Source organism: Gorilla gorilla, chromosome 9, assembly GCF_029281585.2.
Source record: "Gorilla gorilla gorilla isolate KB3781 chromosome 9, NHGRI_mGorGor1-v2.1_pri, whole genome shotgun sequence".
In the NCBI taxonomy this organism is placed as follows: Eukaryota; Metazoa; Chordata; class Mammalia; order Primates; family Hominidae; genus Gorilla; species Gorilla gorilla.
Genome location: NC_073233.2, coordinates 127,042,961 through 127,059,884, shown reverse-complemented (window position 1 = coordinate 127,059,884; position 16,924 = coordinate 127,042,961). Strand labels below are relative to the sequence as shown.

Sequence of the window (16,924 nt, the reverse complement as noted above, 5' to 3'; positions counted from 1 at the left end):
CACAAAAACTGAAAGCATAATTCATACTCATTAAAAGCTGTGGATCTCTTCTGAAAGTGTGAAATGGATTAAGTTGATGAAAATATGTTTCGTATTTTTTTCATTCATTTAAAAATTCCCTATTTTTGAAACGTGATCAGGCTCTTCTTCACTAAAATATGTGATTCCATGGAACTCTGGGCAGCTCAGTACTGGAAGCTCAGTACAGATTCCAGTTACCATCTACTCATTCCCCAGGTCCTGTAGAACTCTGAATACCTGTTCTCCCATCAACAAAAGTTTCTTGTGCAATCACAAGTTCACTGTGTTTGGTTGTCGTGGCATACTGGTAGAAAAACTGTTCCTCTGTGAGCCACTAAGAGTTACATTTCTTAGACTGGGGAAACAGCTTGAAAAATCTCTTTGAATTTTCATGACCTAGAATTGAACATTTCACTACATAAAAATCAACCAAATCGATGTGTCCATCAATGGAGGATTGGATAAAGAAAACGTAGTGAATGTAGTGAGTGATAAAGAAAATGCAGTTTATAAACTCCAATTTGACTTTAATAAATTAAATTCCAAGCTGTCACACAGCAATGGACATCATTATCATCGCCCAACACACACACACACAGTGGAATACTACTCAGCCATAAAAAAGAATGAAATCATGTGTTTTCCAGCAACATGGGTGGAACTGGAGGCCATTATCCTCGGTGAAATAACTCAGAAACAGAAAGTCAAATATGGCATATTCTCATTTATAAGTGGGAGCTAAATAATGGGTATACATGGACATATAGAGTGGAATAAAAGACATCAGAGACTATGAAAGGTGAGAAGGTGGGAGGAGGGTGAGGGTTGAAAAACTACCTATTGGGTATGATGTTCACTATTTGGGCGATGCGTACACTAAAAAAAAGCCCAGACTTCACCTCTATGCATGCAATATATGCATGTAAGAAACCTGCACTTGTCCCCCCAAATATATAAAACTAAATTATCTAATTGAAAAAAAAAAATCTATACCCTCCATTCTTCCCAGATATCTCGTATTTGGTGAGTAGTGTGGACAGGAGCATGGGGAATAGTAACAATTTCCACATGCTATCTACCCAAAGGCATGTGCCCTAAACACCCTGAGATATAGGTAGTCATAGAATGTCAAGGCTGGAAGTGACCTGAATGTTTATCCAGGTCACCCTTATTTTAGATATGAGGAAATTGAGGTCCCCAAAGGAGAAGTTGCCTGCTCAAGATCACTTGGTTTGTCTGTGGCAGACTCAGTTTTCTTGCTTCCTGGTCCTGCATTCTGCCCAATATCCTGTAGCAGCTTACCTGGTTCAAGTCCTGTATAAGATCTCAAGCACCGGAACCAGGGACACAGTTTGCTAGGACCTATCAATCCCTGAAATTTGCCCACATTTCAGAATGAGAGAGCTTTTATTATGTTGAAACACTTCTAAGACTTCCCCCTCCCAGTTTCTTCTGAGGCAACAGTTAACACTTACTCAGCACTTCATTTACTTCTCATCCACAACCAAATGATAGCCATGATGATTGAAGTTCCCATTTTACAGATGAGAAAACTGAGGCACTTAGAGGTTACATAACTTGCCCAAGGTCACACAAGTAATTAGAAGAGCTGGGACTCAAACCCAGGCAGGCAGTCTAGTTACAGGGTCCAAACTTTGATCTCCATTACATCCTAGAAGGAGCAGCCTGTTCCAGAAAGGGGAATGAAGACTAACCTGTACTAGTTGATTGAGTTTTTTGCTACAATTTCATACTCCAGAGCCTCCTGTCTCTTCCATCCTTTCTCTGCACACCCCTTCTTCCCTGCAGGAACTTCTTAGCAGATCCACAATGTGTGTCATCACCCAACCTCATTATCCGGGCCCCTGTCTCATCCTCCCACACCATCCATGTCACAGCCTGGCTGCCTACTGCCTTTCAAAGGATAACCAGTTGTCCAGTTTATAAACTCCAATTTGACTTTAATAAATTAAATTCCAAGCCATCACACAGCAATGGACATCATCATCGTCTCCCAACACACAGAGGTGCAGCCTTGCGTGGCTCCATCATCACAGTCTTTAAATAAAGCCCCTAAAGCCATCTCTCTGGGGAAGGCTTCCCACCAGGCTCCCGGCTCCCTCCTTCCCACAGAGCCACTGCTCACAGAGAAGGCATCAAGTACAAAAAACGGTAATAAAGGGGGAGGGAGGGATGAGGAGCAGGAGGGGAGGCAAGAAGGTGGGGAGTACCTGCCCCCCATCCCGGGCCGGCCCTGCTCTCTGTGAGCTGCCAACATTCTCAGAGGCAGACACTGGTGCTGGTCTGAGTGGGGACCTGAGGGAGGTGTGGGAGCCCCATCCCAAAGGGAATTACCCACCCTCCTGGGACAGAAAAGAAGGGTCACCTGGGAGAGATGCCCTCTATCATCTGTTCACGGAGGGTCCTAAGCCACACATATAAATAGAAAAGAGAATAAATAAGGGAAGAAGGGTCAGCTGAAGAGCTGAGCACCCTGGGACTCCGCTCAGGGACCAGGCTCAGCAGGAGGCAAATGCTTCTGGGGAATACCCACACATGCCGGACAGGGCCCTCCTCTCCCTCCCAGCCACCAGTCCCTCGTCCATGTCCTCGGCAACGGGTGCCCACCTCTCATGTGCTTCCCGTTCCAAGTATCCTTCCAACCGGCCCCATGGCCCAGGGTGGACAGGGCTTCCGGGAACCCAGAGGGCTTTCCTGGCCCAGGCACTGGAGATCCAGGAAGGGGTATGGAAGGGGAGGTGGGGAATGGGCTGAGAGAACTCGTGCCCTTTCAGAGCTGGGTCCTCAGAGCTGGGGGCTGGGGTTACCATTGGCCTTGGGTTTGGATTTGAAGGAAAAGCGCTTGATAAGGCGGCGAGAAAAGCTGCCGGCCTTCTTTCGGACACTGGGCGTGGCCGTTGCATTGGAGAGGTCATCGTGTGATTGGCTCAGGCCAGCTTCCTTCTGCCTAGGCCTCCGGCGGAAGATGAGCTTAGTGCCGCTGCGCAGGAAACTCACTGCAGGGGAAGAGGGGAAGCTGAGGCAGAGAGGGGCACGGGGTGGGGTGAGACGGGGGCAGAGACACGATGGAGAATGGAGGGAAAGAGGATGTGGACAGGATCAGTCCTGTGGCCCAGAAGCCAGGCTTCCTCAGGAAAGAAAGCAGAAACATACTTCTCCATAAGGCTTCGTGAAAAAAAGAAAAAAGAAAACGAAAGCAGAAACAAACATGTGCTTTATCCTTCCTGAGGCAAAAATCGTGGTACTTGTGGGGATCTGTGTACAATCCTAACTCTGCCCGCAAAAGAGATATCACGGAGCTGGCTGCTTTGTGAGGACAAACTGGGATTGGGCCTCTTTCCTATGGGAAGACAAAAGCTACCAGAAGGTACTCCCAAAAGTCTATAAATCATGAAGGGAAAGGCAGGTTGACACTGACTTGTTAACCGAATTCCAGGCTGTGAGCAGGAAGTGGTGCATCTAGAAACTTCAAAGAGGTAAATTCAGAACCAGTATAATGAGCAAGGTGCTCACCCAGCAGGCTTTGGAGGTAGAAACCTCATTATCTCAAGAAGTGATGCAGGCTTAAAAAATAGATAGATCGATCCATGGTTGATAGTCTCACTGGTAGAGGAATGAAGATGTTTTAGGGTGAGCCTCTCATCTTTTAAAGTTAGAAGAACTACCACCACTGGTCACTGCCTGTCTTGCTGCCAGATGGATAATCCAAGGGTAGGATTTCTTATACTCATGGGGGAGAGGGTGCAGATTGAAAGGGAAGAATTTTTTTTTTTTGAGACAGAGTCTCACTCTGTCACCCAGGCTGGAGTGCAGTGTCATGATCTGGGCTCACTGCAACCTCCAACCCCCCAGTTCAAGCGATCCTCCTGCCTCAGCCTCCCAAGTAGCTTGGATTACAGGCGCCTGCCACCATGTCTGGCTAATGTTTGTATTTTTAGTAGAGATGGGGTTTACCCATGTTGGCCAGGCTGGTCTTGAACTCCTGACCTTGTGATCCACCCGCTTTGGCCTCCCAAAGTGCTAGGATTACAGGCATTAACCACCGTGCCCAGCCATGGAAAAAAAAATTTTTTTTTTGAGACAGGGTCTCACTCTGTCACCCAGGCTGGAGTGCAGTGGCACAATCACGGCTCACTGCTTCAACCTCCTTGAACCTCAACCTCCCAGGCTCAAGGAATCCTCCCTCCTCAGCCCCCTGAGTAGCTGAGATTACAGGTGTGTGCCACTATGCCCGGCCAATTTATTGTATTTTTAGTAGAGATGGGGTCTCGCCATGTTGCCCAGGCTAGTCTTGAACTCCTGGACTCAGGTAATCCACCCGCCTTGGCCTCCCAAAGTGCCGGCGTGAGCCACCACACCCTGCCTAGGAATAAATTTTTATAATTTTTTTTTAAAGGGCAGGAAAACTGGCACTTAGACTCAGGAAGAAAGAACAATGGAGGTAAAGGGAAATAATTTGGCATCCCTTCCTATCACAAGCACGTCAGATCTAGGCCAGGAACCAAGGCACCAAGATCCCCCTCTGGGCTAGCTTGGCTGAACTAGGCTGGGAATCCAGCTATCTCTTAGGGGAGGAAGGAGAAGGCACGCTGGCTTGAGGTCCCCCAGGTCATGATATGTGTATAAAAGAAGAGATGAGGGGCACCCTGCCAACGTCCCCCTACCTTTGTGATCCTTGAGGCTGCGGGTCTCCAGGGCACCAGTGGACCCCGTTTCCGACTCAATGTCATCCACAGATGGCCTCTCAGAAATATCCGAACGGGTTGTCTCGTCTGCTTCCTGGACACTTGTGGGACTAGAAAGGGCATCTAGCGGTCCTGGAGACATGGCTGGTGGGTCTGAGGGAGGTGAAGAGGGGCCTCCGCTGGTCCCTGCATCATCCTGCACTGAGGCTTCCAGGGATGCCGCATAGCCCAGGGATAGCGCCAACTCGTCCTGAGCAATGGGCACCTGGCAGGAGGGACGGGTTTTAATGGGCAGGAATGACCGACCCATTAGGGCTTTCTCCCCATCCCAGCTCCTCTCCCCAGAGCCCTGTTACCTTGGAAACACCAGAGATGATGAGAGTGCTGCGCTTGGTGGGTGTCTTCTTGGCCACCCGCCCACTGGGCTCTGTCAGCTGGCGAATCGCTGTCTCTGCTACAGGGTCCAAGCCGTTGGAAAGGTGGCTGTCCCCTGCTAGGGGTGCAGAGAATGAATAACCTGACTTCTCCCTGGCTCTTTCTTGGATTGGAACTCCTCCTATCCCACCCAGAGTACTTTTTGATGCTGGGGCACCAGGGCCAACCCACACTCATGCACCCCATTCCCCACTCACGGCTGCTGCTATGGGAAGTATTGCTGGGGCCACTGCTCTCACTCAGCACAGTTGTCGTCTTCTCGGTCACCTCCACCTTGGACGGGGAGCGGGAGGGGGAGTCTGGTGGGTGGGGGAGGGTCAGTGAGCTGGGAGGTGCTTCAGAGTGGCCCCCACCCCTACTGTCTTTGTTGAGATGCAGACTTTGGGTGACTCAGAGGGCAAGAATGATTAAAGGGTGATTAATCACAAGGGTGATTAAGAAGATGCCGTGGGGACTAAAAGACACCCCAGGAGCTAATGGGAGTGTAGGAAAGTGCCATGGGGCCTGCTGAAGGTGTGGGGAGATGCTATGAAAATATGGAGGGGGGACAGAAGGGGTACTGGGGCTCCCTGAAGTTGGGGCAATTCAATGGGGCCCCTATAATGGCAGAAGTGCCATGGGGGCCCACTGAGTGGGGTAGAAATGCCACAGAGGCCTCTGGGTTTGTTGGAGGACCCCAGGGGGTGCTGGAGGGCTGAGGGTAGCAGGATGGACAATTATAGTCAGCTGGGGCTAAGGACACCTGTAAAAAGCCAGAGGGGAAGCTGGAAGGTAGGAGTGCAACAGTCCTGTGTGAGGAGGGGCAGGAGGATCCAGAAGGGTGGCAGAGTGAGAGGAATTGCTGGGGAAATGGCAGGAGGTAAGGGAAAGTTTGAAAGAGACAAAGATTGGGAGGAAGATGCGGTAGGACTGGAATGGAATGTCTGAAAACAGGGGGAGTTGGAATTAAGGCTTTCTCTCCTCTTTCACTGTCCTGCCTTGGGTCTGCAGTCCCGGGCCCCTGGCTAGAGCTGGGCTCCCAGGCTCCTTCTCTTTACCTAATTTGCCGTCTATACGGGGCCGGGACTGGACAGTGGTGACTGTGGTGACAATGGTGCCATCGGGCATGATGGTCCGGTCAAGCTCAATCTTCTTGGTAGGTGTGATGCTGGGGCGTGGAGTGGAGGAGGTGGGAGTACCCAGGTTCCGGGGAGAGCCCTCCTCATACTGAAGCTGCCCAGGGGTGGGAGAGAGAAGAGACAGAGCCTCGGAGACTGCCCATCCCCTGTGTCCTCCCACCTATCCCAGGGGTCAGCTTCTCACCTCCACTGCCATGGTGGCTGCTGGTCCCAGGGCTTTCCCTGGCCCTGGGGTGAGTGGGCACAACTGTCTTCGAGACAGTGGTCTGGAGGGGGAGCCCACAGGCAGTGTGGCCTGGCCTAGGAGTTCGGCTGGGGAAAGGGATGGCACTGTGAGCTGGGCCCATGGCCAGACCCCACTCTGTACCCACCCAGGGGTGCTCCTCCCACCCCTCACTTACTGTCTCCACAGCTGCTGCTCCTCAGCACTTTGAGGGTCAGCTCCCGGCTCTGGGGGCCCAGATCCCTGTGGGACAAGAGGAGATGGGGCAGGAAGGAGAAAATTAGCAAGCTGAACCCACACTTGAGTGGATCACAGGCCAGAGGCAGAGAGCTGTGTACATAAATAAAACGGCACAAATGCTCCAATCAGATTCTCCTGGCCTCCAAATTCTCTCTTGTCCCAGGAGAAAGGGACAGGGCCTGAGTGGAAACCATGCTTCTCAGCTATGCATTCAAATCCTCCCTGGTCCTGCTCTTCCTGTCTTGCCAGTCTCTCAGTTGCAAGCCTCCCTCTTTCATTTGCTCCAGCTCTTCCCTCTGCCGAGAATACTTTCACACTCTGATGAAATCCTACTCTTGCTCTAAAGTGTGGTTTAAATGTCATCTCCTCCATGAAGCCTACTCTGATCCTTATTCCCTCATGGGAATTAATCTCCCCCCCACCTAGGCACTCTGACGGCACATTACATAAACCTCAACTGGAGCGGTTTTACCATCTTCTTTATGTACACCTGTCTCTGCCTCAAGCTTGTCATTGACCCAGGGGTGGGGGCTGTATCTTGGTCAAGTCTGTATCCCTAAGACCCACGCCAGGGCCTGGCATACAATAGGGGCTCACACCAAAGGCTACTGAAAACAGAGCTGATTGCTGCAAGGACTGTGCTGGAAGGGTTTGATCCTCTCTGCTCTGGAGCATGGGGTCGGGGCAGGGTTACTCCTTACAGTGCCAGGTCTTCTGTCCACTCCACCTCGGATCCAGCCCTCGCGGGCTTGGTCCACTTCTGCTGCATGGGGTTGTCGAGTTCAGCTACACAGCACAGTTCCTCGGTGCCTGTGATGAACCAGAAGTTAGAAGATGCTCAGATCAGAGATGGGAAGTCACTGCAGAATAAAGAGGCTGTACCCTTGGCAGAGGGGCAGAGAGCATCTGCAACCAACCATAGCCTTGGCAGTCCCGCAGCTACTTCCAGCTCTCACCTTCCAGCTCATTTCCCAAGTGAGATGCCCGAAGCTGCCGTAGGAATAACCGGTTAGGTCTGGGGATGGCTGGCTGAGCCTGGGGCATCATGGGTGGCTTCTCACTGGGTACCTAAGAGCAGAAGAAGGTCCAAAGAGCAAGAATCCTGACATAGCACCCTAGGAACAAGGTGCATGCAAATCTTTTGCTTTGGGTGCCAACTCACCAGGCCTCCTGGGGCAGAGCAAGCCCTGAGGTTGACCATCATGGCTGGCTGGGTGCTGACTATGGCATCCTTGATCAGTTCCTCAATTGTGGAGAGCTCCACTTGTTCTTCACCTCTCTGCAGAGAGAAGAAGGGAACAACAAGCAGGTGCATCCCCCACCTCTGCCTCCCTCCCCGTTCTGCCTCTTCTCTGCCAGCTCTGCCTCCTTACCTCCCTGGCCTGAAGCTTGGGAAGCACCGTTAGGCTGAGATCTGGGCGATCAGTGAAGGCCCAGGATATGAGCAGCCCCTCACCAGGGACTTCCTCCAGGTTGACTTCCAACTACAGACAGGAAAAAAGTGACTGGGCTGACTTGCCCCATTTCCCCAAGGACTCCTAATTCAAGGACCCTCCCTTCCTGAATTCCATCCCAGAGAGGAAACAAATGGAAGAAGCTGAGCCAATGGAACCGCCCCCTGCCCAACTCAGTTTCCCACATCCCCTTCTACCTGTGTTGGTGGCAGTGTCAGAGTGACGTGGTAGGTCTCCATGGAGACGGCAGCGGGGGACTGCTGGGTCACAGAGACTGGGAACTGCACCTCCTCAGCAGAGAGCTGGCAACGCAGCACCTGAGACCGGCGAGGTGGGTCAGATGTGGGGGAAGGGTGCTCACCCTGCTTTGAACTGCCCTGTAATAGTTCAGCAGACCCCTCCCCACTTCCGTTTTCCTAAGGACTTCATGTTTTCAGGATCATAAATCCCTAAAAGAATCAGATAAATGCCAAAGACTCCTCTCCCCAGAAAAATGCATATAAACACACATCCAACATTTTGCACATAACTTCAATGGGATTCTCAGACTTCCTGAAGCCAATCCTTAGATCCATAAGGCATTCACAGACTCCAGGTTAAGAACCTCTGGACTAAAGGGAGCCCTTGGGGTCAGTCCTTCTTGGACCCCAAAGAGGGCAGTGCCCATCAGACCCTTACCATGGTATGCTCAGATTGGTCTACGCAGGTCACATGACTGATGCTGGCTCTGGGTGGGAGTTGGGGCACCTCCTCAAAGGCGATTTGGATGGAGCTCTGAGGGAGTAATGTGGGCATTGGATCAGGTCTCTGGAGCTGCCCCCCACAGGGTTGGCCTGCTCAGTTGCTGGCTGGACTCTGCCACTGCGGAGGCCTCAGCTGCAGGCTGGCTTCTGGCCCCTCCTTGGCTCAGGGCTTTAAGACAGGAGGTAGTCCCCTCAAGGCCTGCCTCTCCAGGGGCCTGTAGCTGCTAGGAGCCACTGAGCAATGGGGAGTTAGTCCACCTCAGAGACTAGATCACCTTAAGCTGAAGACCCTGGCTTCCTCCTGGAATACCAAGAGCTTCCTTCTTCTTCTCCCTGCAATCCCTTTCAACCCCTACCCTACCCCCTAAAAAAACAAATAACAAACAAACAAAAAATCCTACATAGAAAAAAGTTAAGGTGCTGGTTGCCACCTATATATAATAGCTGGGCAGAGGGAAAGGGCTAAGCCCCGGTAAAGGTGGTAGAGCCACCTTGTTCAAGATAAGAGCTGCAGAAATGAAGCTAAGCCTTCTTCCAAATAAATAAGATGTGGAGGCTTCAAGAGTATGATGCTTCATATTCTTGGAGATGAAGATGAGCATGGCCTTGGGGATCTGTACCAGGGGGACTGGGAAGAGATACAAGCTCAGAGGACCCAAGAGTCCAGGGGCCTGGCTAATTCCTCAAGGCAGATAGCAGGACGGTATTAGAGAGCAGAAAGCTGCTTAGATCTCAAAAGAGCTGCTCCCTAATTCGTCCACAGTAATGGAAGCAACCTACCGCAGCCCCACCTGGAGAGCAGTGCGGACACAGAATTGAGGAAGGGGCACAGAATTGGCTGGCAACTCTTCCTTGGGTCTTGAGATGGAGGAAACAAATCCATAGGGTTCATTTGCTTGGCAAATCAGGGGAAGCCAACTCCTTTGCTCTGGTAGCTGTCTCATTCAAAGGCTAGGCCAAGGAAGATGGGGAGATGGATGCTTGAAACCTCAATCTCCCCACCCTCTGCAAGGGAGGCCAATGTCCAGTTGAGTCAGCTATCCTGGGGAGTTGCTTCTGACCGAGGGACAAGGTACAGGGAGAGTTGGATGAAGAGGTGGGTTCAAGGTGTAAACTGACAGATGCCATCTGGCTTTTAGCCAGCCAGCTGGACAGAGTAAATAGAGCAATTTCTTGTGGACATTTCTGTTTCTGGCATCTGGGGAACTAGTAAGGTAAAGCCTCCAAACTCAGTGGCTGGAAATAGAGAACCCTCTGAGCAAGGAGCTGATGGACTGTGAGAGCAAGGAGAGATTGCTGGGTCAGGATGGGAGGGAGCTCCAGAAAAGAGAGACTTCTACCTCCCACCTTATCTCCATCTCATGACCACGCTTCCTGCCCCACTTCCTGGGAGGCCAGATGCCCATGGTGCAATGGGAGGAAGTAGGCTGGACTGGTTTGTGACTGACCCTCAAGGGGCAGTTCCAAGCTCATCTACTGGTAGGGGCACTGTCAATCTGCTCTCCACCTGAACACTCCCCAACCCCCAGTGAACCACAGGCCAGCATGGAGGAGAAGGATGTGTTTGACTGTAGCAGTGAAATTACTGTCGGGTAGGGGGGTGATTCAGGCTCCTTGGGGATCTGCCTGACCACACCAGGGATTTGGGGCATGAAATGTTAAATGGGTGTGGTGGCATGAGAAGCAGGCATATTCCTTCTGCAGGTGCACCTGTCTCCCATGCCCCAACACAACCAGCACCCAGGCAAGGCGGAAGTGCCCTCAGGCACAGGGATTAGCGTTGCTATGAGAACAGCAACTTGTGCATGGGTTTGGAGCCAGAGTACCTTGCCCACAGAAATGGAAGTCTGGGGACCCAGTTGGATTTCTACAACCCCCAGCCTTAGCGGCACCCTTTTCTCTGATCCGGGAGAGGAAGAGAAGCCATAGGGTTCCCCAGTTTATGCCCACCCTCGTCTGGCCTCCTAGCACGAGCAGTCAGTCCCTCCCCTGGAAGGAAAGGCTGAAGGGACCACCCAAGCGCTTGGTCCAACTCACCCCGTCTCTGCAGGCCTGCTCGTTCAGCGCTCGCACCCAAGCCCGCTGCCAGTTCTCCCGGAAAGACTTGAAGGCGAAGAGTGACGCCAGGAGGCCCCGGACTCCTGGCTCCTCGGCGGCGCCAGCCCGAATCGCCCGCAGCCGCAGCAGCGAGCGCCACACGCCCAGCTCCCGCAGGGAACCCGCGGGTTCCCCGGCTAAGGCGGGTCCCGGGCCCCGGTCCCCGCGGCCCCGCGCCAGCCACAAGCCCCGGGCATATTGCAGCAGCCAGGCGAACACCGTGAGCAGCGAGGCGGCGAAGAGGATCAGCAAGGCCGCCCAGCCCACGTCCCTCTGCCCCCAGCCCGGATCCATGCTCCGCGCGGGCTCCGGTCCCGGTCCCGGTCCCGGCTGGGGCTCAGCCGCTGCCCCGGGGGAGCATGGCCCGGGCGGGCCGCGGGGCGGAGGTGGGCTCCCCCGGGGCTGGGCGCGCGGGGTCGGGGGCTCTCCGCGGCTGAGTGCCCAGGACTAGTGGGTGCCACAGGGCGAGGAGAGGAGGTCCTCGGGGGTCGCGATGCCGGGGTCTCTGTCTCCGTGGTCCGGGTCCCTCCTAGCTTGGTCAGCAGTCGGACCCCAGTTAGTCGCCGGCCAGTGCCCGACTCTTCCCACCGCGCGGGCCCCGCCGGACCCTGGAGGGGACTGGTCTGCAGAGACGCTGGGGCTCGCGGGCCGGCACCGGCTCCGGGAGGGCTGCGTGCGCAGAGCTGACACTGACAACACCGCCGGCGCCCCGCCCCCACCCGCCCTTAAAGGAGCCGCACCCGCGCCGGGCGGGGCCAGGACAGCCTGGCGCTCCCTCGCTGGAGGAGGGCGGGAGGGCTAGCAGCGAGCGGAGGAGGTTCCGGGGTTGAAAATAGGCGGGATCTTTGATCACCTCGCCCCATCTTGCAATCGCGGTGCTCCCACACTCAGCTCAAGGCAAGAGTAACTTCACTTACCTAAGATGCTGCCTTTGCTTTCCCCTATGCTTGTTAGATTTCCACAGGTCGGACGCCTGTGAGGTTAAGAAGGAGGTGACCCCTGTGGAAATCACCGCCCCCTTCTCCCAACACCCCCAGACTCAGCGACTTCTAGCTTCCCATTTCCTGGGGGAAGCTAGGCCCAGGGTAAGGAGACGCAGAGCGTCCCTCCCAGATAGAAGTGTCTGGCAGAGGTCCAGCTGATGTCAACAGAGAGAAAGCAGAACCTGAAGCTGGGAGAGGTTGAGAGTAGAACACCGAATTTGAATTCCCCCCACCATCATCACCCTCCTTCCTCTTGGAGCTTGGACCCAGAAACAGCCCCATTAACCTCCTTGCTCGTGTAGGTTTGTTCTGGAGATTCCCAAGCCCAGGCTGTGTGTCTGTTTTTAAAAATAATGTATTTCCATAGTAACAGCTCCTGCCTATGGAGCACGTGTAGAGGGGGTGGTAATGACAGGGGAGCTGGCAATGTAGCACTGGACTATCAATAGATTCAGCCACAAGACCTTGCCACTCTAAGTATATGATATCCCAAGAAGCTCCCAAGAAATGGTGCTGTAGGTACACTGCCCAACCTCTGGCCTCAGGAGCCATCTTTTCCTAGACTCAAGGAGTTGATTCAACCTCTACAGGACTGGGGCTCATCAATGCTTGCTGAGGACAGGGGAAGGAAATACCTGCAAAAGGATTCAAAGGAATCCTGGGGGAATTCACATTCTCCCAAGAGCCCCTTCTTCATACATGTGGGAAGGTCTTTGGCACACAGTCCGTGTCTTAAAGAGGTAGGATGGAAAGGTGTTAAGTATCTTTCTCCCAAACCCAAGTAGTTGTCTGAGGAATGAGCACATGAGAATAAGAGAATAAACAATGCCTTCTGAAGTGTGGGGTTGCAGGGCTAGACAGAAACTGACAGGTCAGCAACAGGTTTGTCTGAGCCAGAGGAGGTGGTGGGGTAGCCTGGGCCTCCCTAGATTTCCCTGTAAGGAATGATGGGGAGAGGTGGGGGTGAATGAGGTAACCTCCTGTGGCCCTGCCCATGCATTGTCACTGGACTGCCAAATCAGTGGAGATTCCTAGAGTCTGGGTTTCTAATCTCAAAGGGAGGAGAAGACATGAAATCAAGGGAGGAGAGAACTCAGGGCCAGAACCAGGGATGCAAGAGGAAGCTGTCAGTGGGAAGAGCAGCTAGGGTTTAGGGGAGCAGGTTATGCAGGAAGTTGTCCAGGTAGAAGCTTTCCCTATGAAGCCCCTCTTCCCCCAAGAATCCTTCAGGAACCCTCAGACCCCCCAGTGATCTCCATTCTCTGACTTCTTTGATTTATTCCCTCAACTTCTCCACTGAGTGCTTGGTCCTATGCTGCCAGATACTGCTTCACAATTCAGTATCTGAATTGTGAGTCTCCCTAGTTACATGAGTCTCCCTAGTTACATGAGTCTCCCTAGTTACATGAGTCTCCCTAGTTAGTCCTCCCTCTTTTTTTTTTTTTTTTTTTCTCTCTTCTTGAGACAGAAAGTCACTGTTGCCCAGGCTGGAGTGCAGTAGCGAGATCTGGGCTCACTGCAACCTCCACCTCCCAGGTTTGAGTGATTCTCCTGCCTCAGCCTACCAAGTAGTTGGGACTATAGGCATGCGCCATCATGCCTGGCTAATTTTTGTTATTTTTAGTAGAGACAGGGTTTCACCATGTTGGCCAGGCTGATCTTGAACTCCTGACCTCAGGTGATCCTCCCGCCTCGGCCTCCCAAAGTGCTGGGATTACAGGTGAGAGCCACTGTGCCCAGCCTAGTCCTCCCTCTTTCTTCCATTACTTAGCCCTCTAGCACTTACATTCTGCCTTAGAGTCTAGCTGATTGTTTATATGTCTGCTTTTTCCATGCATCAGGAAGCTGCCTAGGGGTGGGAACCATGTCTTAGTCATCTCTCTTCCCTCAAATTCAACCAAGATACTCTAAATATGCTGAAGTAGACTCCCTGGGGGCAAGCAACTGCAATTATATTAGTTTGTATCCTCCACAGTACTGAAGAGCTTCCTATGCACATAGTAGGGATTAACAAACTTTGTAATTTTAAGAAGTCTAACAGAAAATACTCAAGTATGCTTTGAGAATTTCTATGCCATTTCTGTCTTTTGAAATATCATTCATGCCATACCAGTGGAATGGGAAATCCTGGGGCTTGCTTTTAATTAACAACTTTTTTCTAGACTAAGAGGGGAGAGGTGGGAGGAAAAGGAAAAAGAGTGATTCAGCTGCCTGGACAGAGCCACAGATAGAGTCCTGCAAGTATCACAGCCCCGGACTATCCAGAGGGGTCTCATTGTCTTTGTGGCACTATGAAACGTTTTTGGGACAGGCTTTGTCTAGCAATCAGATTTAGTGGATTGGCCTTGCTCATTGGGAGCCACTCACGGCTACTTAGAAGACGTGTGCATCTCAAACACTGTCTGCTCAGTCCAGGGCCACTGACAAGTCAACTGGTCTGTGAATCCTAGAGCCGGCTTCAGCATTCAGGAAAATGCTTTGAACTTTTACCAGGAAAGGCACACAATTTCAAGTGAAGCCAAAAGTCATGTGTTTGTTTCTCCTTCTGATTAGTCTGATCATCAACTGGGACTTTATCATCATGGGAACAAAAATACTCAGATTATCTGACAAGTATCTTAGTAACCATTTTCTGATAGTAACATGTATATGTGGATGATGAATCCTTAGTATCTCTTGTCTTTGATTACGTCCTCCCACCCTCCCCAGGAGGGTGGTGGTAGGGAGGGCTAATGATCTCTGGAGAAGAAAGAGACAAAGCTTCCCAATACCAGGCTGGGAAGGAAGATTTATTAGGATTGGCCTCCTAATAAAAAAGGAAATAGATACAGACTGGCTCTCAGACCTCCAGGGAGTCTCAGGATACTCGTCATCAACAAGATAACTGAATGCTGCCTCCTCTGGGATCCCACAAGCTCCTCCTTTCCACCTGCTTCTGGCGTCCCACTGTCGCTGCCTGTGAAAAGTCCTTCTACTCTTATAATCTACTGAAATGATACTTCTCTTCCTCAAGACCACTTACTCTGGTCACAACTAATTGCTCCCTCCATATGCACCTATTGCCCTCAGTCCTCCTTTCAGCCTCAGCCTCATTATGTGTGATGATGCCTTCCTTGTACACAGATGTCTGTGTTCCTAGCCCCATGGGGACACCCTGTGGAAGAGAAAACACTTGCCTCCTGGGAGTTTCTAGTTTAAAAGGGGCACACGTGCATACACACAACACACACAGAAAAATAATAGCAGTGGGATAAGTACTGAAAATCTGGTGGAATACTAGCAAGTAAATTACGAAAATTTATGTATTTTATACATATCTGGGTTTTTGTTGTTGTTAATTAGAGCCATTTTCAAGTAGAAAAGCCATTTCACATCTGATTTAGTTTGTTTGTTTGTTTTGAGACAGTTTCCCCTCTGTTGCCCAGGCTGGGGTGCAGTGGCATGATCACGGCTCACTGCAACCTCCACATCCCAGGTTCAAGCGATCCTCCTGCCTCAGTCTCCTGAGTAGCTGAGATTACAGGCATGTGCCACCACACCCGGCTAATTTTTGTATTTTCAGTAGAGACGGGGTTTCACCATGTTGGCCAGGCTGGTCTCGAACTCCTGACCTCAAGTGAGCCACCCACCTTCGCCTACCAAAGTGCTGGGATTACAGACGTTAGCCACTGCGCCCGGCCTCACATCTGATTTTGAGGGAAAGAAGAAACTATCTTCGGCTTAAAAACAGTCAACATGACCCTGACTCCTTGAACATGCCATAGAGGGAAGAGTGGACAAAGCGCTAGGCTATTGGAGTCCTTTCCCTAACTCACTGGTGGTGACTTCCTCTCTGACAAATGGAAATCATTTGCCGCCTAAGAGCCTGTCGGGGAATGAAAGGTAATAAAGATGCTGGTGAACTGGCTGGGCGTGGTGGCTCACGCCTGTACTCCCAGCATTTTGGGAGGCCAAGGCGGGCAGATCACCTGAGGTCGGGAGTCCCAAACCAGCCTGACCAACATAGAGAAATCCCGTCTCTACTAAAAATACAAAATTAGCCGGGCGTGGTGGCGCATGCCTGTAATCCCAGCTACTGCCTGTAATCCCAGCTACTCGGGAGGCTGAGGCAGGAGAATCGCTTGAACCTGGGAGGTGGAGGTTGCGGTGAGCCGAGATCGCGCCATTGTACTCCAGCCTGGGCAACAAGAGCGAAACTCTGTCTCAAAAAAAAAAAAAAAAAAAGCTGGTGAATTGTTGTTTGCAGGGGAACAGGCCAAGCAAAATGCACAGCGACCTGCAGGAGGCCAAGCAAAATGCACAGTGACCTACAGGAAGAAACCTGACTGGGAGTTCCTCAGACTCACAGGAAGTCAGTTGTGGGTCTGATTCCTCTCCCTCCTCAGCTCTTTCCAGAGCCTCAGCCTGGAAATCTCCATCTCCTCCTTGTGGGAGCTAGGTACAATGCAGTGATCCACGGCCAAGCTGAAGTCTCGAGTTAAATCCAAGACCTGAGGGTACTCCCAATCCCTCAGTGAAGTGCTGCGCTGGGTTGCCGGGCAACTAACTGCTACAGCTGGGGCAGAAGGTGGGTGGGATGCTGAGAAAAAAATACCAGAATCGAGGACAAGAAAAACAGAGTGCGAGGGGCTTTTCAAGGATCTACGCTTTAGAATTTACACCGTCCTTCCAAATCGTGGCTGCGTTTCCGGGAACTGAGTTGTGTTTACCTTGGCTTCCGACTATGTTGGCAACAGGTTTCCTGCAAGAAACAGGCGCGTCTCCACACCCTCGTCCCTCCTCTCCACCCCCTGCCTTTCAATAGCCATCTTCCTGGAGCCGGAGGCATCCCAGATTAAGGGAGAGGTACGGGCCCTTTAAGCTTGACCTATGGAGGCGGACGGAGCTAAAACTGACGTGGAACC

General features: G+C 51.9%; 1 protein-coding gene across 3 annotated transcripts; it reads right to left on the bottom strand.

Moving 5' to 3' along the window:
* Window positions 1-527: 527 nt before the first annotated feature.
* Window positions 528-16,854, bottom strand: C2CD2L (C2CD2 like). 3 transcript variants are annotated; one of them, XM_063693599.1, is made up of 16 exons: window positions 16,730-16,854; window positions 11,955-12,010; window positions 10,978-11,706; window positions 8,876-8,971; window positions 8,395-8,514; window positions 8,117-8,227; window positions 7,906-8,022; window positions 7,700-7,811; window positions 7,445-7,553; window positions 6,682-6,746; window positions 6,465-6,592; window positions 6,200-6,374; window positions 5,360-5,461; window positions 5,084-5,217; window positions 4,707-4,992; window positions 528-3,038 (listed from the first exon to the last, which is right to left on the bottom strand). In XM_063693599.1, exons 3-16 carry the CDS (start codon window positions 11,329-11,331, stop codon window positions 2,827-2,829), a joined length of 2,121 nt encoding a protein of 706 aa, XP_063549669.1. In that variant the 5' UTR covers window positions 11,332-11,706; window positions 11,955-12,010; window positions 16,730-16,854; the 3' UTR covers window positions 528-2,826. The 3 variants fall into 3 exon arrangements, with proteins under 3 accessions (XP_063549669.1, XP_055211064.1, XP_055211068.1); XM_055355089.2 differs by having other exon boundaries at window positions 5,084-5,220; window positions 10,978-12,010; XM_055355093.2 differs by lacking the exon at window positions 6,200-6,374 and having other exon boundaries at window positions 5,084-5,220; window positions 5,360-5,435; window positions 10,978-12,010.
* Window positions 16,855-16,924: the final 70 nt, after the last annotated feature.